Consider the following 13,593-nt stretch of genomic DNA (forward strand, 5'->3'; position numbering starts at 1 on the left):
CTCCCAAACCCCTGTCATTCCCTATCACCATCTATCCTATTTCCCTTTCACCAAACCACTTTCCCAACTCAGGTGTCACAAGTGTTAGCAGTTGTGAAGCAAGTAAATTTGAGATTCAACTTGTGGCTACAGATAGCACTAGATTCCAGTGAAGAAATTATTATTAAATTTCCAATGTTCCCTGCTGGTTTGAGATCTCCTTCTTGAACATGCTCAGCAGATATAATCTCCTGCCGTGAGCCGTTCTCTTCTCCTCCTCCTCTGCCATCTAGCAGCTAGTCCAGCACTACATGTCCTCTGCTCGTGCTCCTCACCATGCTCTATTCCAAGGGGAAGGCCTACCTGCACACCCATGTTTGGGAGTGACTGGTCTGTATAGAAGCCTTGAAATCAACAAAACGTGCTTTAGCACTTACCAACTGACTCTATATAGACATTTGCAACTTGAAACAATTATGGAAAGCACTGAAACACTTGTGGAATCAGAGCAATAAGCAGTAAAACAAAAACAGTATTTAACCTATAAGAGATAACACAGTGTGGAGCTGGAGAAACACAGGAGGCCAGGCAGCATCAGAGGAGCAGGAAAGTTGACGTTTCAGGCCAGGACCCTTCTTCAGAAATGGGGGAGGGGGAAGAGAGCTCTAAAATAAGTAGAGAGGAGGGGTGAGGCTGGGGAAGGTAGGTGGGATGGTGATAGGTGAGTGCAGGTAGGGAGTGGTCGGGATTGGATGGTGAGGTTGGAGGGGCGGATAGGTGGGAGAGAAGATGGACAGGTTGTGTCAGGTCAAGGAGGCGGGGATGAGGCTGGGGGGTGGGTGGGGAGATTTTGAAACTGGTAAATCCACATTTAGGCCAATGGGCTGTAGGCTCCAAAGGTGGAATATGAGGTGCTGCTCCTCCAGTTTCCAGGTGGCGTCATTGTGACACTGGAGGAGGCCCAGGATGGACATGTCGCCCAGGGAGTGGGAGGGGGAATTGAAATGGTTGGCGACCGGAAGGTGTTGTCGTTTCTCACGAACAGAGTGTAGGTGCTCTACAAAGTGGTGTCTGAGCCTCCGCTTGGTCTCACTGATGTAGAAGAGGCCACATCAGGACCAGCAGATGCAATAGACCACATTGACAGATGTGCAGGTGAACCTCTGTCTAATGTGGAAAGTTTGTTTGGTGTCTTGAATGGAGGTGAGGGGGCAGGTGTACACTTCCTGCGGTTGCAGGTAAAGGTGCCGGGGGTGGTGGGACTACTGAGTTGTGTGGAGCGGAGGAGGGACTCGAGGAGACAGCGGTCCCTATGAAAGGCAGATTGGGGTGGGGTGGGGTAGGGTGGGAAACGTATCTTTGGTTGTGGGGTTGGATTGTAGGTGGCGGAAGTGGCGGAGAATGATATGCTGGATATGGAGATTAGTGGGATGATAAATGAGGACAAGGGAGATTTTGTCTTTGTTTTTGTTGGGGGAAGGGGATGTGAGGGCAGAGATGCGGGAAACACAAGAGATACGGTCGAGAGCACTTTCAACTACTGAAGGGGGGGATGTTGCTGTCCTTGGAATAAGAGGACATCTGGGATGTTCGGGGTGGAACGCCCCATCTCGGGAGCAGATGCGGCGGAGGAATTGGGAGTCAGGGATCGCATTCTTGCAGGAAGGTGAGTGAGAGGAGGTGTAGTCTAGGTAGCTGTGGGAGTCACTGGGCTTGAAATCAATGTCGGTTTCAAGGCGGTCACCAGAGATGGAGACAGAGAGGTCCAGGAAGGAGAGGGAGGTATCAGAGATGTTCCAGGCAAATTTGAGATTGGGGTGAAAGGTGTTAGTAAAGTTGACGAACTGTTCAAGCTCCTTGTGGGAGCACAAGGCAGCACCGATACAGTCATCAATGTAGCAGAGGAAGAGGTGGGGGATGCCAGTGTAGCAGCGGAAGAGGGACTGTTCCACGTATTCTATGAAGAGGCAGGCATAACTTGGGCCCATGCAGGTTCCCATTTCCACCCCCTTAGTCTGTAGGAAATGGGAACACCTTCCAGTCGCGAACCATTTCAAGACCACCTCCCAGTCCCTGGATGACATGTCCATCCTTGACCTTCTCCAGTGTCACAATGATGCCACCTGGAAATTAGAGGAACAGCACCTCATATTCTGCCTTGGGAGCCTACAGCTCAATGGCCTAAATGTGGATTTTACCAGTTTCAAAATATCCCCACCCCCGGTCTCATCCCATGTCCAACCCTCCCTCTCATCCCTGCCTCCTTGACCTGACACAACCTGTCCATCTTCTCTCCCACCTTCCACCTCACTGACCAATCCCTGCCACTCCCTAACTACACTCACCTATCACCATCCCACCTACCTTCCCCAGCCCCACCCCTCCTCTCGCTATTTATTTTAGAGCTCCCTTCCCCCTCCCCCATTTCTGAAGAAGGGTCCCGACCTGAAACGTTAATTTTCCTGCTTCTCCGATGCTGCCTGGCCTGCTGTGTTCCTCCAGCTCCACGCCTGGCCTGCAGTGTTCCTCCAGCTCCACACTGTATTATCTCTGACTCCAGCATCGGCAGTTCTTTCTATCTCTGAGTGAATTAACCTATAAGTATCTGTTGATCCGTTTAAATAGCAGACTTGTTTTCATTGCTGAATGTGTGTTCAGCTTTACAATATGGTGAGAGGATGATACAGCCATAATACTGGCCTCCACCTATAACTGGAAAATTGCTTGAGGGTGAGAATTCACAGGGCGGGGAGTAACTGTCTCTTTGGGAGGGCAGGGAGAAAGTGAGATGCCCATAAAGTAAGATTGCGGTGGTAGGAAAGTGGGTGAGAGACCTGTAACAACAACATGAGTAAAGCTGTTTAATCCAGGATTTTTAAATAGAAAGCCCTGCCTACCTCCTAATGTAATTATGAAAGGATTCAGGTCACGCCCACTCTTAAACTGTGATTTAAAGGGGCCTCAAAACTCCATGAGGAACTTGCTGGAAGGCTCTCATGGCACAGCAGTCATGTCCTTACATTTGAGCCAAGAAGCCTGGGTTCCCATCCCACCTGCACCAGAAGTATGTGGTAACACATCTGAACAATTTTTTTTTAAATGAAGACAATTACTTTGTCACAGGTAATTTGGTAATGGGAAAAGCCGTTCAATTGTCTTATGGATATTTGAAAAAATTGAGGACAATTGCTGGATCAGAGCTTGCGACCTCAAAGTTCGGGCTGGCAACCATGCTGGGGATTGCAACCCACATTTTGGGAAGCTCGGTAAATCTTCCACTCTCATTTTTGAATCAACATGAATTTGGTCTTTCCAGTCTGAGCATGAGGCCCCTTTGCAATCCTTCATGGTGAACCAGAGTTCTGATGCTTGAAGTTTCTCTCTTGACTCTCGGTTTGCCTGAGAATTTTTGGAGATATCTTGAAAACACTTCCTGAAGCTATGGCAAAATGGCTTAGATGACTCGTAAATGGATAAACATAACATGACACACCTTAAAATAATTTGTAAAAGAATCAAAAGGGAACAAAAGGGAATGGAAATGTTTTTCACACGAGTGGTTACTGTTCGGAATGTTCTCCGAGAAGTGTAGTGTAGGCAGGTTAAATTCAGGCATTCAAAAGCGAACTAAATGGTTGTTTACAAAGGAAGAATGTGCAAAGTTAATGAGAAGTGACATGAGAATGGCACTGAGATATTCGTTTTGTGGGCTGGCACAGACACAACAGTTTGAATGGCGCCCCTTTCTGCATTGTAACAGTTGTGTTTCCACCCCATTCTTATTTCTCTGGAAGGAACATTCTGGGAAATTGTCAGCCTTATGTGAACTACAAATGCTGATTAACACACATGTTGTTGCCTCCAAGTGCAAACAGATTGCACCTTCTTGCCAATACATTAATTTGCCACCCCTTTAATCTCTGGCAATCAAACACCTGGTTGGTGGTGGGGGGGGGTGATATCTCATGAAGCACAATGTCACAACCTCTGAGCCCGGAGTCCCAGACGTCCTGCCTGCTCGAAGTGTGTCATTACATCTCAGACTAGGTTGATTAAAAAATATCTCAAACTATCTAGCCTTACTGTCAGACAAACTAGTCACATGATACGTTTCAGTTTTTCTTCTTAGTTTAATGTGGTGTCCCAATACACAACAATCTTATTGAGTTCACAGATTTAACAATTATCAAACTTCTTTCATGATTAGACACATCTATTAAACCCGCCCCCAACTGTCTCAACTTTAAAAACAATCTCTGATCCTCTTGTCTCTACATGTAACAGAAGTGAAAACAAATTGAATATCATAAACCTTCACATAAGGCAACAACTGACAATTTCCCAGAAAGTTCTTTCCAGAGAAATAAGAATGGTGTGGAATCACATAACTGTTACAATGCAGAAAGAGGTGGGGGACGCATATCAAACTATTGTCTGTGCCAGCTCACAAAATGAACACCTCACTTAGTGCCATTCTCCTAGCTCTTCTCATTAACTTTGCACATTCTTCCTTTGTAAACAATCATTTAATTCGCCTTTAAATGTCTCAATTTAACCTGCCTTCACCATAGTTTCTGGGAGAACATTCCGGACCATAACCACTCATTGGAAATGTTTTTCACGCAATCACTTTTGCTTCTTTTTTGAATTATTTTAAGGTGTGCCAACTCATGTTTCATCCTGTTAAGAGTAGAAACGTTTACTCTGTTCAGAGCTCCCATGATTTGGAATCTTTCTGTTCAATCTCCTCTCAGCTTTCTTTTCTCCAAGGAAACTTCTTCCAACTTCTCCAATCAACCTTAACAACTGAAATTTCTCATCCTTACAATCATTCTTTCAGCCTCTTCCATATTCTATGCAAGGTTCTCACTTTCCTCTTAAAGTGCAGCATCCAGAAATAAATGCAATACTCTAGCTGATGTTAAACTAGGTTGATGAATCTCAAACAAATTCAATTTGCTCTGGTATTCTAAACCCTCAATTAACAATTTACTGTTCTCTCAACCTTCCCTCCCATCTTTAAATGATGAATACATGTATACAGCCAGGTCCCACTGATCCTACACCTCCTTTAGAGTTGCACCTTTTATTGTACGTTGTCTCTTCACGTTCTTTCTACCAAGAAGTATCTCCACATGAATTCTCAACTATCACCTATGTTCCCAATTCACCAACTTTTGAAGTTCAACACTATCCTTCTTACAAGTTACAATGGTTCCAAGATTTATATCATTCATAAATTTTGGAATTGTGACCTGTACACCAAGGCCACAATGGTCATTAATGTATATCAAGAATAAAAAGATCCCAATGCTGACCCTTGGGGGACTTCACTATTAACCTTCCCTGGTCTTATAGTCATACAGCATAGAAACAGACCCTTCAGTCCAACTTGTCCAACCGATCAAGTTTTCCAAACTAAACTAGTTATGTTTGCCTGCATTTCGCCTTTTTTTTTCTATTAATTTTGTGGGATGTGGGCGTCGCTGGCTAGCCAGCATTTCTTGCCCATCCCTAGTTGCCCTTGAGAAGGTGGTGGTGAGCTGCCTTTTTAGACCGCTGCATTCCTCCTGCTATGGGTTGACCCACAATGCTTTTAGGGAGGGAATTCCAGGATTTTGATCCAGCGACAGTGAAGGAACAGCGATATATTTCTAAGTCAGGATGGTGAATGACTTGGAGGGCAACTTGGAGGTGGTGGTGTTCCCATATATCTGCTGCCTTTGTCTTTCTAGATGGAAGTGGTCGTGGGTTTGGAAAGTGCTGTCTGAGGATCTTTGGTGAATTTATGCAGTGCGTCTTGTAGATAGTACACACTGCTGCTACTGAGTGTTAGTGGTGGAGGGAGTGAATGCTTGTGGATGTAATGCCAATCAGGCAGGCTGCTTTGTCCTGAATGGTGTCAAGCTTCTTGTTGGGGCAGTACTCATCCAAGCAATTGGGGAATATTCCATCACACTCCTGACTTGTGCCTTGTAGATGGCAAACAGGGTTCGAGAAGGCAGGAGATGAGTTATTTACCACAGTATTCCCAGCTTCTGGCCTGCTCTTGTAGCCACTCTGTTAATGTGGTGAGTCCAGTTGAGCTTCTGGTCAATGGTAACCCCTGGGATGTTGATAGTTTGGGATTCAGTGATAGTAACACCATTGAATGTCAAGGGGCAGTCGTTAGATTGTCTCTTATTGGTGATGGTCATAGCCTGGCATTTGTGTGGCACGAATGTCACTTGCCACTTGTCAGCCCATATCATTCCAAACCTTTCTTATTCATGTACCTATCCAAATGTCTTTAAATGTTGTAACTGTACCTGCATCTACACTTCCTCTGGCAGTTCATTCCACATACGAACCACCCTCTTCACCCATCAGCCTCCTATGCTCCAGTGTAAAAAATCCTAGCCTTTGCTTGTAACTCAAATCCTCCAATCCCAGCAATATCCTTGTAAATTTTTTGAAGCCTTTCCAATTCAATGATATCCTTCCTATAGCAAGGCAATCAAAAATGTACACAGTATGCCAAATGTGGCCTCACCAACATCCTGTACAACCCCAACATGATGTCCCAACTCCTGTACTCATTGATCTGAGCATGAAGGCAAACATGCTAAATACCTTCTTAACCAACCTCCAAAGAACATCGATTTTTTTTACTGTTTCCTGTCACTCAGCCAATTTGATATGCTTTCCATGCTATAAGCTATAACTTCGCCCATATAGCTACAACTATAACAGCTATAACTGTTATGTGGCACCAAATCAAAAATAGTGTAAAATGTATTAGCAGCATTACCCTCATCAACTGTTACATTTTCAAAAATCCTAGTAAATTAAACCTGATTTTCCCTTAAGAACCTAATGCTGGCTCACTTGAATTGGCCCTACTCCTACAATCCTTTAACTATTTACATACCTATAGAAGACGTTGGGATTTTTAAAAAAAATGTTAACTATCATTCTCTTTTCATATTCCCTATGCTTTTTCACAATCCCTCTGAACCTTGTGCTCTGCAGGGTACACATTGATATTTTCTCCCTGATATGTCTCAATGGCACTTGATTTTTTAATTTTAAATTCTTTGTCATCCACGGAGCTCTGGATTTGCTAACCCTACCTTACTCTTTTGTACGAATATACCTCGATTGTGCCCAAACATCCCTTCATTGAAGGTAACCTGCTGTTCAGCTACTGTTTCTCCTAATATTTAACTCCAATTTCTTTGATGAAGATCCATCCCTAGCCTACTGAAAGTCGGCTTTGCCCCAATTAATTATTCATACTCTGGGGCGTTCATCTGACAATTTAGCAACATATTTGTTATATGCTTTTAACCATGATTTAATCATACTTTTAGCCATAAAACCAACAGCTCATCTGAAAAGTTTTATGGTAAAAATTCACGTCGGAGCAAAGCATAACCAATTACATGATAATCGGTTGTTGACAGCCTTCACAGCCTCCTACGTGGAGGCTGATCCGTTGATGCCGCTAATCTTCATTCCAATCAGAAAGGTAACATTTTTCTCTTGCCAAACACGAGCAAACTGAGACACACAGTTGGAATAGCTGTGGGTTGGCAAATACATACGCGTTCTTTTGGGGCCCTTGTGGTGCAGTGCTAGTATCCCTCCCTCTGAACCAGGAAGGCTCGACATCAAATCCCAACTACTCAATTGGGATCCTAACCCATTTGAACACGGGTAGATTAATCCTATCCATAAACACTTCTTGTCATGACACATTCCCAACCATTTCAAAGGAATGAACTTTTAATGGAGGGAGGAAATGCAAATCTTTTGTTCCAAGAACCCACAAAGAGCTCCCAAAGGTGCATCGATCTTGTCACTGCAGCAACTTGAACGATCGCTCACGCAATCCTAACCCACCGTGCAACGCACAGGCGCGATCCGCAGGGCTGGTGGGCGGCACCCAGCTGACGTCACGTCCTCCACGAAGCGTCGGCCTCGGCCAATCAGCAGCAGCGTCGCCCTGACAACGGTTTTTTTTAAAAACTAACGTCGGCTGCGTTAAAATGGCGGCGGTGCGGTTGTTCCGGAAAGAGTAACGGTCAACAAGCAAAGCGAGATCGGCCTGACAGTTCCAACTTCACCACTACATCTCCGGAGTCAGGACAGCCAGACGCGAGGATGTGCTGTTGTACGGCCGGCTGACAGCTCGGTGTGGGAAGGATGAGCCAAGAGGTGAGCGGGTTCTTTGCGGGGCAAGGAGCGGATGTTCGTGTCGAGCCCCTTGGGACGATCGGGGAGGGGGCTAGTAGTCGTTGTCTGTTTCCTTCCCCGTCCCCGGGAGGCCGGTCCAGATGTTAATGCCCCCTCCCAAGCTTAGGCTCGGTGCAGCAGTTGCTGATGTGAACGCGCGCGCGCCGCCGCCTCTTTCATTGTCTGCAGTCGCGCGCCACGCCCATTCTCCCCTCTCCCCTCCGATTGGGGGGGTGGGGTGGGGTGGGGCGAGATCGTCCAGTCCTGGACGTCACTGATTTCCCCTCTCCTCCCTACAGCATCTGATGTGGGCTGCCTCTGGGCCATGCCGACATCATCCTCCCCCCACTTCCCCACCCCAGCCCCGCTCTCCTAAGTACGGTCAAAATCCCCCGTTGCGTTAACTAGTAGCAACCGTTTATAGCCCAGTAGAGTAGCGCTTTTCTCTTCTGTGTGCTAAAGCACTTAAGTTGACAGACGATAGACGTCTTCTCTCTCTCTCTCTGCTCCTTCCCCTGGTTTCGTGTCATTTTCATGTCTTGGTGCAAACTCCCGAGTTTCTTTCCATTTTATGCTTTATCTGATGGATTTTGGGGTGATTGTGAAGGTCAGTTGAATAAAAAATCTTGCCTCTGTTTGTAGAGGAATCGATTGTTGCGATTTTATAAATCAATGTTGACATTTGGCATCTGACAGGAAAGCTTGGTTTGCAAATGGATCTTTGTGGTAAGAGTGGTAGATCAGTCTGTGGGTGATAGGCAATGGCATAAGGGTATATAAATATTTTTAATGTTGTAACACACACCAAACTATTATAATCTGACAAATTGACACCAAAGGAAAGAAGAAATGAGAGGTGATATTAAAAACCTGATCCAAGAAGTCGGTTTCAAGGAGTATCTTAATGAAATAATGAGAGGCCTTGTAGTTCGGAGAGGGAACTTCTCAGTTTGAAGGCACAGCCACTACTTCAAATGAAGTGGTACATATACTGGTGGATGGAGTCAGAGGAGCAGGGTGTCCTCAGGACTGGAGGTAGTTACAGGACACAAGTAAGATCATTGAGATCAAGAGTGAGAATTTTTTTGTTTTGTAGATTTGGAGTCAATGGACCTTGGTGAGCATAAGGTGATACAGAAGCTGGACTTTGTGCATGCTAGAAAATAAGCAAGAGTTATGGATGAGCCCAGGTTTTGATGATAGAAGATGACAGGCCAAGGAAGTGTTGGATCGGTAAAGGAACAAAACCAAGGATGAATTTTTTTGCAATACATGGGTTGAAGGAGTGGTGGAGATCTTTGATGCAACTGAGTTGGATGTAACCTCTTTATTAATGGAATGAATGTGATTAGAAGGTCCGGCCATTCATGCTTGCTGTTGGATAGTTTTGATTTATGTGTAATTTCTTCAACCAAATGTTGAAGTATGTGTGCAAAAAATGTTATAATTTGAAGTAACTGTACATGCTCAAACTTTTCTGCTCTTTCCCCCCCCATACAGTTAGGATTATTTCTAAATGATTGTGGCATTGTTGCAACTTGATGCAATTCTTAAACTTGCATTTACTTTCTAGTTGATGATCTTTTCTGACAGTTCAGAAAATTATAATTGGACTCAATTAATTTTATACTCAACCCTGTGTTTGCTTTTCCTTCCCTCTCCAGTATTTGGTAATTTGTAAAGAATGATGTACGTTTGTTTTAAAAACATAGAGCTCAAAAGAAAGGTCTTAACCACTGACCAGTCAAAAAACACAAGATGTAGGACATGTTTAGCATTTCACAGAATTTTCTTTGAGCTATTCTAGAAGTGGCTGATTGGCCTACTCATATGAACTTATGGCAATTTCACATAATTATAAATGTTTTACCTCACTCCCTTTGGCATCATTTAATGTTGCTGCAGTATAACAAACGTTACAGTGCAATACATTCCAAATTTAAATATTAAATTTAATATGGAGTTTTGTTCCATTGTCCTCTTATTTGTTGAGAATACTTTGTACTGTTGTTTGAAAGACCTTGTGCTGATTTGTGTATACATTTTTTAAAAGAAAATCTTAATTTTCAGCTGAATTGAGGAAACAATTGCAGAAGGCTGTTGTGACATGTTTGTTTTGATACACTGCACTGTCAGCAGTCTGAGCAAATTTACCTCTGTGCACATCATTATATGCATTATAGTTGAGGCATATAGGAAAACTTGTATAGTGCTTTTCATGTAGTAAGTTGTCCCAAGGCAATTTAGAGGAGTGTTATCACACAAAACCTCGCACTGTGCCATGTGAAATATTAGGTAAGGTGATCAAACGCTTGCTCAACAAAGATGTTTTAAGCATTTCTTAAAGCAAGGAGAGATTTGGGGAGCAAATTGTAGAGTTTCTTAAGACTCCCATTCTAACAATACAGGGTAGCCCATTTAGGGCTGAGTTGAGAAATTTCTTCACCCACAGAGTGGTGATCTGTGGAATTGTCTGCCAGAAAACGCGGATGAGGCCAAAACATTGAAATATTTTCAAGAAGGACTTTGATCTCTTTAGCCCTAATATCTAAGGGAATGGCAGAAACCTGGATGAAATGGATGATCAGCCGTATTCCTTTTGAATGGTAGAACAGGCTTGAATAGCCTACTCCTGGTCTTGTTTTTTAATATCATACTCCTATTTTCTATATTTGTGTGTTTGTCTTTAGCAGCTGAAAGCAAGAAGGGATGTACGACACATTGCTGCAATTCAATTCTGGCCTCAAGTTAGACACCGGTTCCCTTTCCAGCCCTGCCGCCTCCCTTCCATTCTACCTTCTGACCCTCCCTTCTAGCCTCCAACCAGATTCATCCCTCCCACTGACTAACCAGATCGTACCACCTACTAGTATCCACCTATCACCACCATTTGCTACAACCCTATCTTTATCTGCAGCTCCCCTAGCCCCACCTCCAGTCCTGAAGAAGGGTAGTACCTGAAACGTTAATTTCTCCTTTCCTCCAGATGCTGCCTGGCTTGCTGTGTTATTCCAGCCTCCTGTTTGTCTCCCTTGGATTCCAGCATTTGCAGTTTTATTTTGTCTCTAACTATATTTAGTCATCAACCTGTTCAGTGATGTTATTATACATCTCTGGAGCTGGTGGTACTTGAACCCAGGCATTCTAGCATTAAGGCAGAGACTGTACCTCAGTGCCACAAGAACCCTCCAACTTAAACATTTGCACTGAGTGTGGGTAATTAACGTACAATTTAGGTATCAAAGATTAATGGTATAGTTTAGCTGTGTTGCTAACTGACAGCTTTGGTTGTGACTGTTAGCCAATGTTTATGATTGCCACTTTCTGTCCCATTCATCTGAATGTTTAACTTTACTTTGATCAAAGGCTCTTTAAATTTGCTTTCTATAATTGCCTCACTTCTCCCTCTTAGGTAATCTCCTTCATACTGATGATACCCTCGACTCTCCACTGCGCTGACTCCCTAATGACTGAGTTCTGAATCACAAGTTTCTGTGTTCAAGACCCATTCCAGGGCTTTCAAGTTATGCTGGTTGGTTCTAGACTCCTAGCCAGACAGAACATCTCAACTACATCTATTCTATATACCCCTTAAGTATTTTGTAGGTTCTAGTGGGTTCACTTCTCATTGTTCAAAATTTTTAGATATTATGTGCTAAGTTTTCCATATGGGCCAGGAGCAGGCAGGTGAGACTGGTTTAGTTTGGGATTATGTTCAGTGTGTGCTGGTTGGACCAAACAGTCTGTTTCTCTGCTGTATGACTCTATAACAGCCCACTATCCCATGAGCAAATCTACTACACCCTATATTGCACTCGCTCCAATAACTTTCCTGAGATTGACAGACCCAAAACTATGCACAATGCTCTTGGTGTAGTCCAACCCTAGTTCTTATATAATTGAAACAAGCCTTCACTACTCCTGTATGCTGATCGTATTGTAATTAAGGCTAACAGTCCATTAATCTTCCCAATAGCTTGCTGCACCCGCATTTTTAGGTATGTCTTTTTTTTCATCAGCTCTTTTAATACCTCCTTAGCTTTGCATCTTTTTGCTGCATTCTATATGTAAAACAACTTGGGGTGCTTCATTGTATTACTAGACTGTGTATAAAAAATATTTTGGGTTGACATGTAACATCAAAATATTCATAGTTAAATTTTATTGTAGTATTTTTCTTGCAAAAACACAGACATTTTAATATAGTATATTGGACATTATTATTTAAGGTGTTCGCATCTTCTGGAATATCTAGAGATGATGTGTGTAGGGAGAATGGTAGGGTCTTTCAAACTGGACCTGAAAATCAAGAACCCAAGAAAGCATAGGATATTTGACATGAGAACTAATGCTGGCAGAAATGTCCGCTTCTTGGAGTTCATGATTTTTTTAATATATAAAAGAACTGACAGGATCAGAGTTCCACACTGTGACCTCACTTGCTAAGTATTCAGTTAAAATGACGTAAATGTAACTATTTGCTTTCTCTTTTAACCGTGTAATCAATTGGGAGCAGTGATGTCGGTTAAGGGAAATTGAGATGCTGCATGGGGCCAAGGGTTTTAGTAAGCATCAAATTCATTGGCCTGAATTTTAAGGCCTACCCATGGATGGGAAAGCAGGTCGGTGAATCTGTGAATTAGGGCACCATGCCATTAGCAATGTACCCACTGTATGCCCCTGCTCAACTCTGATTTTACAAATGGTTGGGAGGTGTCTGGTGGATCACATGCTCTTGGCCCGTGTGAAGCCCTTAAGTGTGCAAGTAATGTTCAATTAAGATCCCACCATTGCTCATATTTAACAAGCAGTGGAAGAGGCCTGTGCTCAACATGAAGGCAAGCATGTTTAACCTTGTGGGCTGCTGGCCAATCAAATGAGTGCAGTGTGGGGAGGCATGCTTCATACCAAGCTCCTGGTACCAGTTGGAGAATCCTCCCTGTAATTTGGCCATGCCCCACCAAGTCTCAAAATTAGGATGATGCAGACTAGATCTCCCTACCCACGCGTTTGTTTGTGTGCAGGATGCCCTTCATTGCATAATCTAGCCTATGTAATATTTTAAGATTTGAATAATTGTAGCTTTAGATTATGAACTCTTATTTGGATCAGTTGTTTGAAAATGCCTGACAAGTTGTAACATGTCGAGTGTATGTGAAATATGAAACTATTTAAGGTGCAAATAGTTCAGCTGATAGAGCATCAAACTTTTTTAATCTGAGGACCCAGGTTCACGTCCCTGTAAGGGCGATGCTTTTGCAGGTTCTTGTGGTGCATGATAGTGTCCCTACCTCTGAGCCAGGAGACCTACTGCAAAAGTATGTGATGGCGTCTCTGAATGGGTTGATAAGAAAATATAAAAACAAACTTCTTTACATGACACTATCCTTTTATACC

At 43.5% G+C, this 13,593-nt stretch overlaps 2 protein-coding genes across 2 annotated transcripts in view; one reads left to right on the forward strand and one right to left on the reverse strand.

Annotated features, from left to right (window-relative positions):
- LOC109931812 (histone deacetylase 9-like) overlaps positions 1 to 13,593 on the reverse strand; it is a 948,406-nt gene that overhangs the window by 775,797 nt on the left and 159,016 nt on the right. The window lies entirely within an intron of this gene.
- The window catches only part of LOC109937399 (sorting nexin-13-like), a 93,971-nt gene continuing 88,991 nt past the window's right edge, over positions 8,614 to 13,593 (forward strand). Inside the window, exon 1 of the mRNA XM_048617100.1 lies at positions 8,614 to 8,803. Within this exon, the coding sequence (XP_048473057.1) occupies positions 8,768 to 8,803 (36 nt within the window). The 5' untranslated portion in view covers positions 8,614 to 8,767. The remainder of the gene's footprint in view (positions 8,804 to 13,593) is intronic.

Source organism: Rhincodon typus, chromosome 2 (assembly GCF_021869965.1).
Source record: "Rhincodon typus isolate 14 chromosome 2, sRhiTyp1.1, whole genome shotgun sequence".
NCBI classification, from domain to species: Eukaryota; Metazoa; Chordata; class Chondrichthyes; order Orectolobiformes; family Rhincodontidae; genus Rhincodon; species Rhincodon typus.